The sequence below is a fragment of the Martes martes genome (genome assembly GCF_963455335.1).
Source record: "Martes martes genome assembly, chromosome: 1".
Classification (NCBI taxonomy): Eukaryota; Metazoa; Chordata; class Mammalia; order Carnivora; family Mustelidae; genus Martes; species Martes martes.
This window is the reverse complement of record NC_137888.1, coordinates 28,139,295-28,153,167: the sequence shown is the minus strand read 5'-3', so window position 1 is coordinate 28,153,167 and position 13,873 is coordinate 28,139,295. Positions and strand designations below refer to the sequence as shown.

At 35.5% G+C, this 13,873-nt stretch overlaps 1 protein-coding gene across 1 annotated transcript in view; it reads right to left on the bottom strand.

The window, feature by feature from the left end:
• The window catches only part of SAMSN1 (SAM domain, SH3 domain and nuclear localization signals 1), a 50,493-nt gene extending 37,848 nt beyond the window's left edge, over positions 1-12,645 (bottom strand). Inside the window, exon 1 of the mRNA XM_080813149.1 lies at positions 12,508-12,645. Within this exon, the coding sequence (XP_080669275.1) occupies positions 12,508-12,564 (57 nt within the window). The 5' untranslated portion in view covers positions 12,565-12,645. The remainder of the gene's footprint in view (positions 1-12,507) is intronic.
• Between the last annotated feature and the right edge of the window lie 1,228 nt (positions 12,646-13,873).

Genomic DNA, 13,873 nt, shown 5'->3' with positions numbered 1-13,873 from the left:
TGACTACTTAGTACATGAAGGGCATTTTGTAGACATATGTCTGTACCTTTATTATTTATTGTCAGTCCAAAGAAAAGGGCATTAAAATGTTGAGAAATTTTTAAATCAGTTGAAATCAATACAGTTTGAATTTGTCTCAAAAATTATTTATCCTAAGAGATTATGTAGTTGTTAACCGAGGGACTCTTTAGAAATCTCCAAACCCAAAGATGGTGATTGCTAAAATGATGACAAAATAACACAAAGGTGATGGACCACTCATTTATATTAAGTGAAACACTGGGTAACAAAAATGTGTCTAGTTATTTCCTGAACTCTTCAAGGGAGAGAAAGGTTGTTTCTAGGGAATATAATAATTTTGGTCACTATAAGTGTTGTGTATTCAGTACAGGAATATTTCTCTAGGATTTTTCCATTATCTGGAAGAACTATCTCTCAGAACCAGTAAGTTTTCAATTCTTGCACCAGCACAGATAGTTTGTTGAAAATTTAATAAAGAGCTGTATTGAGAAGGGTTCTGAGGCCATTTTCAGGGTTACAGTGAAAGAGGTCATGATCAACTGTGTCAACAATTGTTACAGAAGATAGTGTGTGTTTTAGGGAAGGTGGTGGGGATAAGAGTAAGGAATTATAGGTAACATGTTTGATGTATTTACCATCCCTACTGTAAGTAACTTGCTTGCACAAATTTCTCATTACTAATTTTGTTATCTAATAGCTTGAGAGAGAGCAGATGATAACCAAATAGAGATGATTCAAATTTCCAATGAAAAAAAAAGCATTATTCTTCCATAAATTTAGAAATTGGCTCTCTATTGTGTGCATATTAGATTTTTCCTACTTATAACCAAGTATTAAATATTTTAATTGTTGGCACATAATTATCTACTATTTTCATTCTATAACTAAACTTCAAAAACAAATAATCTTGCAAATAAACTGTGTAAATAATCTTTATAGAAATAAATACATATATAAATAACTGTATAAATAATCCTCCTGTGTAGGATACTAAGGCTAACGAAGGTAATAGTGAGTACGATGGTAAAGGAAAGTTACTTAGGAGAACAATTTTCTTACTTTTTTTTTTTTTATTTTTTTTTAACTAGGCTCCATGCCCAGTGTGGGGCTTGAACTCACAACCCTGGGATCAAGAGTCACATGTTCCAGCCAGGCACCCCAGGAGAATAATTTGCATTGTTGTTGTTATTTTGGTTGTTTTTTTTTATTTTTTTTAAATTTTTTTTTAAAAGATTTTGTCTATTTATTTGACAGAGAGAGACAGATCACAAGTAGACAGAGAGGCAGGCAGAGAGAGAGGGGGAAGCAGGCTCCCTGCCAAGCAGAGAGCCCGATGCAGGGCTCGATCCCAGGACCCTGAGATCATGACCTGAGCCAAAGGCAGAGGCTTAACCCACTGAGCCACCCAGGCACCCAAAATTTTGGTTTTCTTAACAAATGCCTCTTGCGCTCTTCTACCTCTTAATGAACTTAGACTTAGTTTTCTTTTTTTCTTTTCAATAATCAGAGAGAGGAAAAGTCATGAAAATGCTTCATTAGCTGACACATGGTAGAAGAATGTACTTTTTAGTCTGTTCAGATACTTTTGAACATAACAGTTGGATGTTGACTAAACTTTAGGTTCCTGAACAATTTCCCAACATATTCACCAATCAAATGTTTATACCACTAAACCCAGTTACTCCAGTTTAAAAAATAAACTCATCACAAAGAACCAAAATAATCATTGTTTTGAAATCATGTTTAAATAAAGGAGTGAAAATTAAGCTGGGAAAACAGAATCCAGAATTGAATAAACTTTCCCCTCAAATTCTCTGGAACAAAAACTCAGTCACTTCCATTAGTCTTTTATGTCCTCTGTCTTCACGTGGCCTCTGGGTACATAATAACCTTTCTAAAGGTCTCCTCAAGGGATATTTTAGTCATGCAGTGATCTCCTTGAACACAAGTAATGACAAACAATAAGCTAATTCTCAAAAAGTTTTTTTTTTAAGTCATTTTTACTACTTTTAAATGAGTGTGTTTGATGCATGATTTTGGTCCCCCTGATTAATGGTCACCGCCAGCCCAGCTTCCAGAGTTGTAATGTCTCCGTGAGCTTCCCTCCAGCAGAGCTCGACCATTAATCCAGTGGCATATGTCAGCTCAGCAGAGCAAGGTCACTCTTCTGCTTCAAGGGGAACCTTTTTAGAAATAATAAAACTGACAGAAAGTTCTTTTTTGCATGCTTTATGCCACCTGAGGTTGAGTGCTGCAGTTAATATCATAAAGCTTATAAACATTCCCATCTCAGGCAGCACCCGCTGCCACTTTGGTTAGGAATTTAAACGTTTTTTCCTTAGTAAGAACAGACATGTTTATGTGGGGCAAATATACAGTCTGTAATCCCAAACAAGGAAAGAATAGGTGGGAAGAAATAGTAAGTTCATGCTAGGATATTTGGAAGAGATGTTAGGGTTCTGTAACTTCCTTATGATCAGTCCCATTCTCCTTTCAGCAAATCTGATTTGGCTGTATAAACAGTTCATTATACTGAGGGGTAACAGTGATGTTGAAATGTAACGATCGATAGGAATGAACTCTGTTGATAATTCTTTAACTTACAATGTCTGACAAGACCATTTATCTTGGAAGGAAATTTCTCTCAAAATTAGAAATCTGGTATAATTATTTGTTCTATAGGTAATGGCCTGCTTTAAAATTGGCAACTAATTATAGTGAGATATTCTTAATCTTAAAGTAACTTGAAACGTAGATGGCCTTAGAAGATGATAGCTGTATAATAACTAGCATTGTATAATTTGTATATTTAATTACTCATTTTGTTACTTTTTCTTAATTAAAAAAAATCAAAGTTGCATAGCTGTAACCATGTGAAATATTCAGAAAAAAATTTAAACCAAATGTCCAGATTAATGCCTAGACATATCACTATGTATGGTATAAAATAGAATTTGCTACAAGATAAAGCTGCCTTAAATTTTATGTCAGGAATTTAAGTGATTTAAATTATAAAAAACGTAGAAAGGGAACTTCATTATTTTATATTTACTTGTCTCTGTTGTATGTATATAGAGAGTAGGTGGGGCCAAGTGGCCACTCAGGCTCATCCTTCCTAGGAAGCCAGTTTCTTGGCTAGGTCTCCATGTCCAACAGCAGGTCCTCACTTCATCAGGTATAGAAACTTTGTTTTTCAAGCTTTCTGAAATAATCTCTGAGGGACTGACTCATAAACTAAACTAATAAGAAACCAAAAATGGCAATGGCAAGTATTGGTGAGGGATTGGAAATTCAACCGTCAAGAAGAATACATGTTCTTGTTGACTTATCAAAGAATTTTCTCCCCTGGAGGAAACACTATAGGAGACACAAGATCATTGTTGGAAGTTTGCTTCCTTAGTGGAGTAAAGCTACAGTAACTAGGTGGCACCCAGGGCTAGACACAGGAAGCTACAAAGCCTGAATTACTTATCTTATTAAGTGAGCAAGTCCACTGAGCCAAATGGAATATTTGCTTTGGTTGATCTATGTTGTTCTGCTGATATTGACACAATTCTACTCTTCCACTCTTTTCTAGGCTTCCGGCAAAGCAAGCCCCTTTGCTATTTTTTTTTTTTAACTCTTCAGCTATATTAAATTACCATGTTTGATTATTGTTTTTTTCATTACATTCTGATTCTAAGAATGGTTCCTTTGCTTCATGTGGGTGTTGCCCAGATCTTTGTCAGCAACCCCTTTGTAAACTATGTCCTGGAGTGGAGTACTTTTTAGATGACTAATATTATCCATTAGTCATTCCACACTCATTGTACACACATTGAGAAATCCTGACTATGTTCTGTATGATAAATATTTTTGGCAGTAGCCGAAGTATAATAGGAAGCACGTGGAGTCTGAAAGTCAGGCGGATTGAGTTTAGTCCCCTTTGTACCCCAGCAAAAATTCCAGGGATGCAAATACGCATAAGGTACATCCCCTGTTCTTAATGATAACTCTGGTTGGGAGGGCATATTGGAATAAACTGTGTTACAAGAAACAATAGAAATGTGGAACAGTCACTGTGAAAACAGAAAGGAGAGTGAGACTATTAATGGACCATGTACTATGTGCTAGAAAATTTCCATATGGTAATTAGCAAAATCCTCTCATCCATCCTGTATGACATGCTTTAATACACCCCTTCTTCAGATAAGTACACTGAGACTCATAAGGGGCTTAATAAAATGTTCAGTGTCCCCTGGTGAGAAGATAATCAAAATAGGACTTCAAAACTAAGTCTATGTGACTTCAGTTTATGTTCCCTACTGCTCTGCCGTGATGTCCTCTAGGACGTTGCCTTGGGCTACTTGGTGGAGGCTTTGTTGAGGGTTTAACAGTCCAGCTAGAAAGGTGATTTTAATCTGTAGCCAGAAAGCCACTGGCCAAGGGACCAGAGCAGATGTTTTACTTTTATTAATTTTCAGTGATTCTTAATAGAGGCCTTGTGGGATGTAGCAGAGGTAGGTTTGGATGGAAGGAAAGAACAAGGAAAAAGACTGGACAGTGTGGGTAAAAGGGAGCCACTGTAGTGAGGTCAGTGGGGCTGGCTGAATGAGGGGACTGGCCAACTGGAAGTAAAGAGGGATCTAGGGTCCTTGGAAGGAAGGAAGCAGCCAAAAATCAAATCCTCACTTTGAATTAGTAGAATTTCATGGACTGCATTATGAACTGAATTTTGAGTTTCCCAAAATGTGCATGTTCAAGACCTAATCCCTCATACCTCAGATGATGACTATATTTAGACATGGGGCCTTTACAGAGGTGATTATGGTAAAATGGGGCTGTTAGGGTAGGCCCTAATCCAATCGTACTGGTGTCCTTATAAGAAAATGAGACTTGGGTGCATAAAGAGAGATGTGTGCTAGGGTGTACATGGCCAGAGGAATGACTAAGTGAAGAGGAGTAATGGGTGGCCATCTCTAAGCCACTGAGAGAGGCCTGGAACAGATGGTCCCCTCATGACCCACAGAGGAAAACAGCCCCACGACACCCCGATCTTGGACTTCCAACCTCCAGCTTGTGAGAGGATATGTTTCTGTTTTTTAAGCCTCTCAGCCCATCGTATTTTGCAGTGGCAACCCCAGCAAACTCCTGCCCATGAGGTGAAAACTTCTAAGGCTCATCACGTGGGGGGAGAAAGGAGACAGGGCCAGCTGTGCTGACAAATGGCTCCCTCTATGTATAGAAGAATCACTTCGTCTACCACTAGAGACAGCTTAAAAACCTCTTCTGTTCTTATTAATCAATTCTTAATGTAGGACATTTTTGTTCTCTGCTAAGAAGCTAATTATGAATGTCTTGTTTCTAAAAGTTCACCTAAATCCTTAACACTAGAAAGGAAGAGAAATGGATCAGTTTGGTAATGCTAAATTGGGAACTTGGATATGTAGAGTGTGGAGTTGATTCCATTAGGGAAAAAAACACAATCTTCAGGGATAATGAAGCCATTTGTCTCCAAAGCAAGGCAAAGAAAGATTAAAGAGATGTGTTTCATTAAATTGATTTTTAACAAATCCAGTGCATTGGTAGTCAAAGTAGTGACTTGATACTCTCCCCATAGGATGTAATGTCCAAATTTCCAGAGAAAGGGAGGCTACACTTCTGTCATTCTCTAAGCCATTTGTCTCCTGAACTTCCTGTATGCTTGTGTGGATACTGTTTTGTTTTGTTTTTCATGTTTAGCCAACCTATTTGGCCCTAGTTTTTGGCTACTTGCTTGCAATACAACTTGGATTATAGATTCATATTCTCTAAAATGGGAAGGTGAGAATGAAGTAGTGCTTTGTTTGGAGAAAAGTTTCCAAGGCTAAAATTATTTGACTCTTTCAAACAATTAAACATGATGAAATGAATAAATTATTTGTTCATCTCTTCTGATTTTGAGATGTACTAGAAATGAGAATTAAGTTCAACCAGGAATTGTAGTTTGGAGAAAGAGCAGAAAATTTGGGGAAGTGGCACATCAATTTTGGGGTGAATTTCTGGTGGCCATGACAGAGAAATATAGGCATTTCTCCTAGGAATGTGGGCACCAATTATTAGAAGCAAAGAGCAGTGTAGGGCAGTGGTGGCCTTCCTGTTCACCATCTTTTCAGCACAGGTGGTGTGGTTAAGTTTCCGGTACATATTCAAATGGACACCGTATGTACAAATACGTCCCAAATTCATCTTCTCAACAACCATCCTGCCACTCCCCTTGTGTGAACCACCACCATCTCTTGCCTAGTTTCTGTAAGAGCCTCCTAACGGGTCTCTTCTCCCTATTTTCCAAGTCTTTTCAGTGTATTTGAAAACCGAAAGATGGAATAAACCCACTAACATGTAACCCAGATCCTTCTTTTCTCAAAAGTTTTCAATATTAGCCCAAATCCTTATAATGACCTAGAAGCCCTCTATGATTCTGCTCTTTGGGAACACTCTTCCCTTGTGCACTCTGTTCCACTGTTTCTCAAACACACTCGAGCCTCAAGGCTGTTGAACTTGCTCTCCCTTCTGCCTGGAATATAATTACATCAGTCAAACTCGTGAGCAGCTCTTTCATTTCCTCTGGTCCTCTTTCAAATGTCCCATTCTCATCAAATCTTTCCCGGTGGTTTGTATCCTTCCCCTTTTTAGCACTTACCGTTACCTAGCATACTGTATATTTAACATATTTATCTGGCTTGTTGTGTGTCATCCCCAGTAAACGTCAGTTCTACGAGGGCAGGGATCTTTGTTTTATTCACCACTGCATTCCCAGCATAAGGTCTATATTGTCTATAGTCAGCACTCAAGAGATAGTTGTTGTATTAAAGAAGGAAGGAAGGAAGGAATAAATGGATTAATCCATTACCTTCTAAGTCTTTTGAAAAGATTAATAGAAAAAATGTTTCCAGATTGTGTAACTAAAAATTCTTGATGCTCAGGTACATTCAGATTCCATCTGAAGATGGAACCCCGTCATTAGTATTCCTTAAAGTTCTTCAGTGGTTCAAATGTGCAACCTACTTTGAGAACCATCGATGCAAACATCATTTCCGAACTTTAAAGTTCTCGGAGAACTCATAGGTATCTTGTTACAATATATATTCCAATTTAATAAGTTTGGGGAAGGCCAGAGAGTCGGCACTTGTAGCTGACTCCTAAAATGCCAGAGCTCCTGGTCTGTATGACCACACTGAGCAGCAGGCACTTAGATCCACATTCAACTTGACCTTGGTGGTCCTGTGATACATTTTAACATGATCTATATTCAGTTCTCTCCTGAATTTTTTTGTTTTGGTTTTGGATCATAATTTAACCATTTCTTGGAAAACAAAGGTGATGTAAATACTAACTAAATACATAAATGAAGAGAACCTTTTGGGAGATTTTTTTCAGGTGTGGAGAGGAATATTAACCAAAAGTAAAAATAAACATTAATTTACACCCATAATTTTTAAGTGGAAAAAGTAAATTTAAAGTATTTTTCCATTGTGTATCATATATCTTATTTGGGATCACTTTGTTTGAAAAGTCAAAACATTCAACTGAATTTATCTAAATTAAAGTCCGAAATTACACACCAGATGAAGGAGCAAAAAGAAGTAATGGGGGGAAACCCACAAGTTTAGAAGAAGGAAAACTGTTCCTATAATCTTGAATATATATATATATATATATATATATATATATATATATATACTTTACTAGCTATGACACCTTGAGGACAATATTTCACATACACAGGACTGTTTTCTTTCCTGTAAACTGGAGGGACAATGCCATAAGCCCCTTGTGTAAGTGCCTGGCCTAAAGTAAGCACCCGTACATGTGAACATCTCTTCCCTTTTCTTATACCTGGTTAGAGAAGAGTTAAAATGTATCTCAGCAGTCCTGATAGGAAAAGCAATGAAGAAAGCTCTTTAATGCCACAACTATGTGTCATCCTTGTCTAGGAGCATAAATTTGCACAGCGGGCAGTGCAGTGAAAACAGCTCATAATCAACTCATCACCTCTCATCATTGCTAGGATCAAATGCAAATGGGAAAGAATGCCACTTCAGTCATTGCTAGTGAAAATTAGCATCTGTGACACTAATGGTGTCTCATTTAGTATGTACTTTAGATTTAAAAATATGGTAAAAAAAAAAAAAAGCTATTTCCAGAACTGCCATTATTCCAGTGTTTCCCTTTAAAATAACAGTGGTATTTGAAACTCCTTTATTTGAAAAAAAAAAAAATCCTGTTAAAATTTATTAACACAGATCATTAATCCCAGCCGAATAAAGGCCAAGTTGTTCTAATTACAGTTGCAAAGTTTCATTTATCTATTCCTTTTCTATTTTCGAAGTTTCTGCCATAATCCCTGACCTGGAACAAAGGTCTGTGGTTATGTAAAGGTCGGCCTCTCCAGAGAATCTTGTAAAACATTTGCTATCTTAGGGTCCTTAAAATAAAACTTGAAAATGAATTACAGTTGCATTTATACATATACATATAAACTTATGGACACACTCACAGACTTAGTACCAAAGGAAATGAAAGTGCACTGTGTTAATGGGTATCCATACTTGAACCAGGATAAACAGAGTAGATGCAAGAAAATCCATTCACTCTACACATGTTTGTTAGGGGCCTACTACACTCAAGGTGGTATGCTGAGGGCAGGAGGGCGATTTGTGGTTAACTTAATCTCATTATTAGGTCATGATTTTTTTTGACAATTTGAACATTTGAAAAATTTAAAAGTTGTTATTGTTTTACATTTGTAAGTTTTGAAGCTTGAGTGGACACCTGGAGGGATTTTGTTGGTGGAATTCTTGTATCTAATCAGAGACAGGAATGGAGGACTTCTAAAATCCTTTCCAGCTTATGGAGGCTCTTAAACATATGTTTTCCCTGATTTCCATAAAGTGTATTTGGTAATTAAGACAGAAATAGGAGTCATATCTACAGTTCCTATGCTAGTAGCGGCAGCATAATAATTAAGAACAGGAGTACTGGAAACTGACGTATATATTCCATATCACACAGTTTTATTTTTCATCTGACTGTCTCTGCTCAAGTTAATTAATCTTCTCTATGCCTTCTCATCTATGCAGCTATGTAAGAGTGATTCACAGAGTTGCTGGAAATATTAAATACTAGGGACGCCTGGGTGGCTCAGTAAGTTAAGCATCTGCCTTCGGCTCAGGCCATGATCTCAGGGTCCTGGGATCAAGCCCCGCATTGGGCTCCCTGCTCAGAGGGGAGTCTGCTTCTCCCTGTGCCCCTCCCCTGTTCATGCTCTCTCTCAAATAAATGAGTAAAATCTTGAAAAAAAATTAAATATTAAATAACGTATAAAAAGCTCACAATAATTATAGAAACATAAAATAAAACATTTCAGCTGGAAAAACAGTCACAGAAAATCATGTTCTATAATTTAAGCATTTATGGAGTGTAATGAGATCATTTCTTATCAAATCTGAATCCTAGATATGCTTAAAATTTTTTAAAATCACTACCAGCAGTGGGAAGTAGTGATGAGAAAGCAAAAACAAACTTCAAAAACCAAAGTACAGAACCTTGCATATATGTTAAGCAAGGCTATTTTTGAGTGATTAATCTAAATATAGAATTCTTAGCTATTAATCATCAAATTTCTTTATTAATTTGGAATTTAGCTATATTCACCATAGAGAGTTCTGAGACACAAATGAAACTTTCTGGAATTTATTAACATTCCAATATACAAAGTGGGGTTTTCTGGTAATAATTCTCCAAGGCCCTCCCAATTTCCCTTATAGAATATCTCTGGTCTTACTCCCTTAACCTACACTATGAATCCCTTATAACAGATATGAATACTATTGGTCCTATTTATGACATGTTAATGATAAAATTAAAGACAGTAAAACTATATTTTAACATGTGTTTTCATTATTTTTCTGAGTTGCGGACATGTCTATTGATAAGACTTGTGAATTTAAGAAAATAAGAAATCATTTTGTATATAGGCTCATAAAATCTATTGCTACATTTTATATCCATGAATGTTTTGAATTTTCTCACAATTGTGGGACCTACTTAAAAATACTCGTAACAAAGTCCTTCTCCATTGATTTCCTTTTCAAATGAACAGTTCCATAATTTTTATCTGAGGCAACATTAGGTATAATATGCATTCACCCTTCGAATTGGGTACTAGGTCACCTGAACTATAATTAGCACCGGAGTTAACACAAACTACATGATTCAGTAATGGTTCCCTCATTTTTAATGCTGCTGTTCTTTACCTACTGTAGCGTTCCCAATAAAAGACAAGAAAATCTCTCTCAGATATTCTGAAAGAGTATAGTGTAAGGAGCATGTCTTTCTGGGTCAGGAGATGTGAAATACTGTTTGGTCCCATAGTTAATCAGCATAGGCTGTGTTATTCCCCATAATTCAGGCTGATTTCTTGATGGTTCTGTTCCATCTTTCTAGACACAGGCCATATGATCCCTTCCAGTAGATGAAGGAATTTGCACTCTTCATTCTACTAGCCATTTATTTGTAGAGATCGTCATGACACGCAGATCTTTCAACTTTTAGGGATTCTGCAGTTTTTCCATAAAATTCATGAAGAAAATTACCCAGTAAAATAAGTAAATGTGAATAGAAGATGATTTGTTTCTAAGACATAATTATAACGGTTATAAAAGGAAAGGGAATATATATATATATATATATATATATATATATATATATATATGGAAAGGCCTTTGTGGACCTGGAATATACAAAAAACACACTTGTACATAAGCGCTCAACGTATTTCTTCAAATTCATGGAGAATGAAACCACTCATTTAAAGAAAATGGGACTTTATTCACAACAAAAGTTAATATGTTTCAATGTGACTATTCTCTGTGATGTATTTTATTCCCAGATAGATGTTATCAAATATAGTTTTATTTAAAGGAATAAAGAAGTCAAAAAGATGAACAAGACTCCACTTACATTTCAATGGTTCCTGCAATTAAGGCAAATGATGATGATAGACTAAAGTATTATTTTGAAAACAGTTCAATGACATAAATATGACAGTAATTCACTACATAATGCAGTCCTTGTGAGATACTTTCACTTCAGATTTTAAGTACTTAAAGGAAAACCTCTGTTTCATATTAACTTTTATATCTTCCTAAAACCTACTATTGTCAACTCAATATTAGTTACATTTAATTTAGTAAATTCTATATAAAATTAATCTTAAGTATAGAAGTGATGGTTTTAGAAGTTTTTCTTTCTCTTTGAGGAACATTGCTGTGAGTTTTTCTTATATTAGGGAAAAAACCAGAAATCATGATACATTATCCGGTTGTATTTTTAACTAAAGATGCTTGACTTAGTTTTTAAAGATTGGAAATCTTTTATTTTTTAGTTTCCTTCAGACAGGTTGTATAGTAAATTGCAAAGACTTATAAAATATTGACCATTGTTCAATGCCACATCAATTTAGAAGTTCACAATCAATTCCCAACTCCTTTCTCTCAGAATGGGTGCCAAACAAATAAAGACCAATAATAGATAATAAGTCAATCCTCTAAAAAGAAATCTGACCTCAGCTATAGTTCATTCACAAATAGATTAAAAATATTATTTATCTGGGGAACTCAAGAAATGTATAAGTATTGGCAAAAACTTTTGAACCCAGTATTTCATAGCTTCTCTCATGTTATTAATGAAACCAATTTAGAGTTCTACAATAGAATCTAAACTTTGTAATCTCATGCTGTACATTTTATTTTAAAGCGGCACTTATTGTCAAGACAAGAACAGCGTAACATTCCAAATAGAACCAATTTGATAAATCGATCAATATATGGGGTTTTGATGCTTCTTAAAAATATAAACCAATCCTCTCTCTAGTAAAGTGTTCAAGCGAGAGTAGGAAAAATAATTTTTTCAACAAACTATCATATTTTCATACAAAAAACCCAAAAAAGCAAATATTTTAGCCAAAACATCTCTATTTCACAATCTTCTCATAATTAAAAGTATTATGAGAGCTGAACATGTGAGGGATAAAATGCATTCAGTTAAATAGACATTGACAACTTTATGGCTATTAAAAATGTTCAAGACTATTTCATAATATCAACCTTCCAGAGACCACCAAATTGATTTCCATGAAGTTGGGATCTGAGCTCCAACCTTACTTTAACTTGAGTTACAAATGTAAATGATCAAATATACACTATAAAATAAAATTACAGAGACAATAATTGTCAGGTATTATTTAACACCTAAACTTGCAATTCAACATTTTTCTTTTCTTTTTTTTTGGCAGTTCAACATTTTTCATGCTTGCCATGAGGCATTCACCCTAGGGTTGAATTGATTTATGACTAACAAGATAAGAACAATGTGTGTGTGGTGTGTGTGTGTGTGTGCGTGCGCGCGTGCTCGTGTGTATTCTTTTAAATGGTTTTATTTTGTTTGTGTATGAAATTACCTTACCTTTGGTTTTTGATGTTTCTCCTTCTCTGAAACATTGGATGGTTTTCTCTTCAGCATTTTGAATTCACACTACTCCAAGCAAATGTGCTTTCTGTTGTTACAGAAACAACTGAAGGCTGTCAGCACTGTGCCGTCAATGATGTATAGCAGATAAGTTTGAGCTCAGTGACCTGCCACTTCCTCCTTTGGTCAGGATATGACTTCACATCTACATGGGTAAAGTTTTTTTTTTTTTTTAAACGGTAATTTTTGGTAACTCATGTTCTGTATCCTCTATGAGGTAGATTCCTGAATCTTACACTTTTACATGCCTGTAGTTACCTTTAAGGCCATAAGGATGCAGAATAAAGATTTTTTTTTCCTTTTTTTAGTTTATATGAAAATAGAAATCTATCACACATTCTGTGGATAGAGGGAGGAAAATATCTGAACTCATAAATGAAATAAAACTTGAGATGTGGGCATTTTACTATTAAAAAAATGCAGAGAATACTCAGGTTAGTCAATTTTATACTTCCAAATAAATTTTGTCATAATACAAAATGAACTAGACTTTATAGTAAGGAGGAATACTAATCCTCCTTAAAGCACAGATGCATATAATTAAAAAACAGAGTGTGGGTAAAATTCAAATAAATATAAAGAGGAGTATGACTTCAGAATTCAATGATTATACATATTTTTACCTTTTAAACACATTAACTATGTTGTCAAGCCCTGACCAATGTGGAAAGCATTGGTCCCTGTGGACCCCTGCCTTAACTGGGTGTCTTTTCTGCTGCAAAGGCAATGCCATCTACAGATAATTGTTATTCCAGTGATGAGCCAATGGATCAATGATACCTTCAAATGAAGCATCCAGAGTCTCTATTTAATAGGCCTGGAATAGAGCTAATGTGGTTTAAAAGGACTTTTCTCGTCCAACTGAAGGGTTTAACATTTTTATTATAATGTCAAAACCAAGACACCCAGAAAGTAAAAGCAAAAAGTTCAAGCTTTCTCGTTAATAAGGGATTTACCAAAGGGAGACTTGTGGAGCATCTAAAATTCCATCTCTATTAAAACAGGCTTGTTAAGAAAATCAACCCAGATTTTCATTTATCAAACCCCTGGGTTGAAAAGCAGTGGTGCCATATTCTTAATGAGCAGCTTCTCTAGGTCAAAACCAGCTGACTTAATTTCTCAGTCTTTCCTCATACCTCAGAGCTGTTCCTCCCTGAGGCCCAGTTCTAAGTGTTCAAATTTCACTAATCATTTAATGAATATTAAATTGCATGTTATGTACTGTTTGACAGTATATCATGCCTCTTGACTAGCTTAAAAATTGTTTATGCTGTATAATAGAATTAAAGACATACACTTAAGA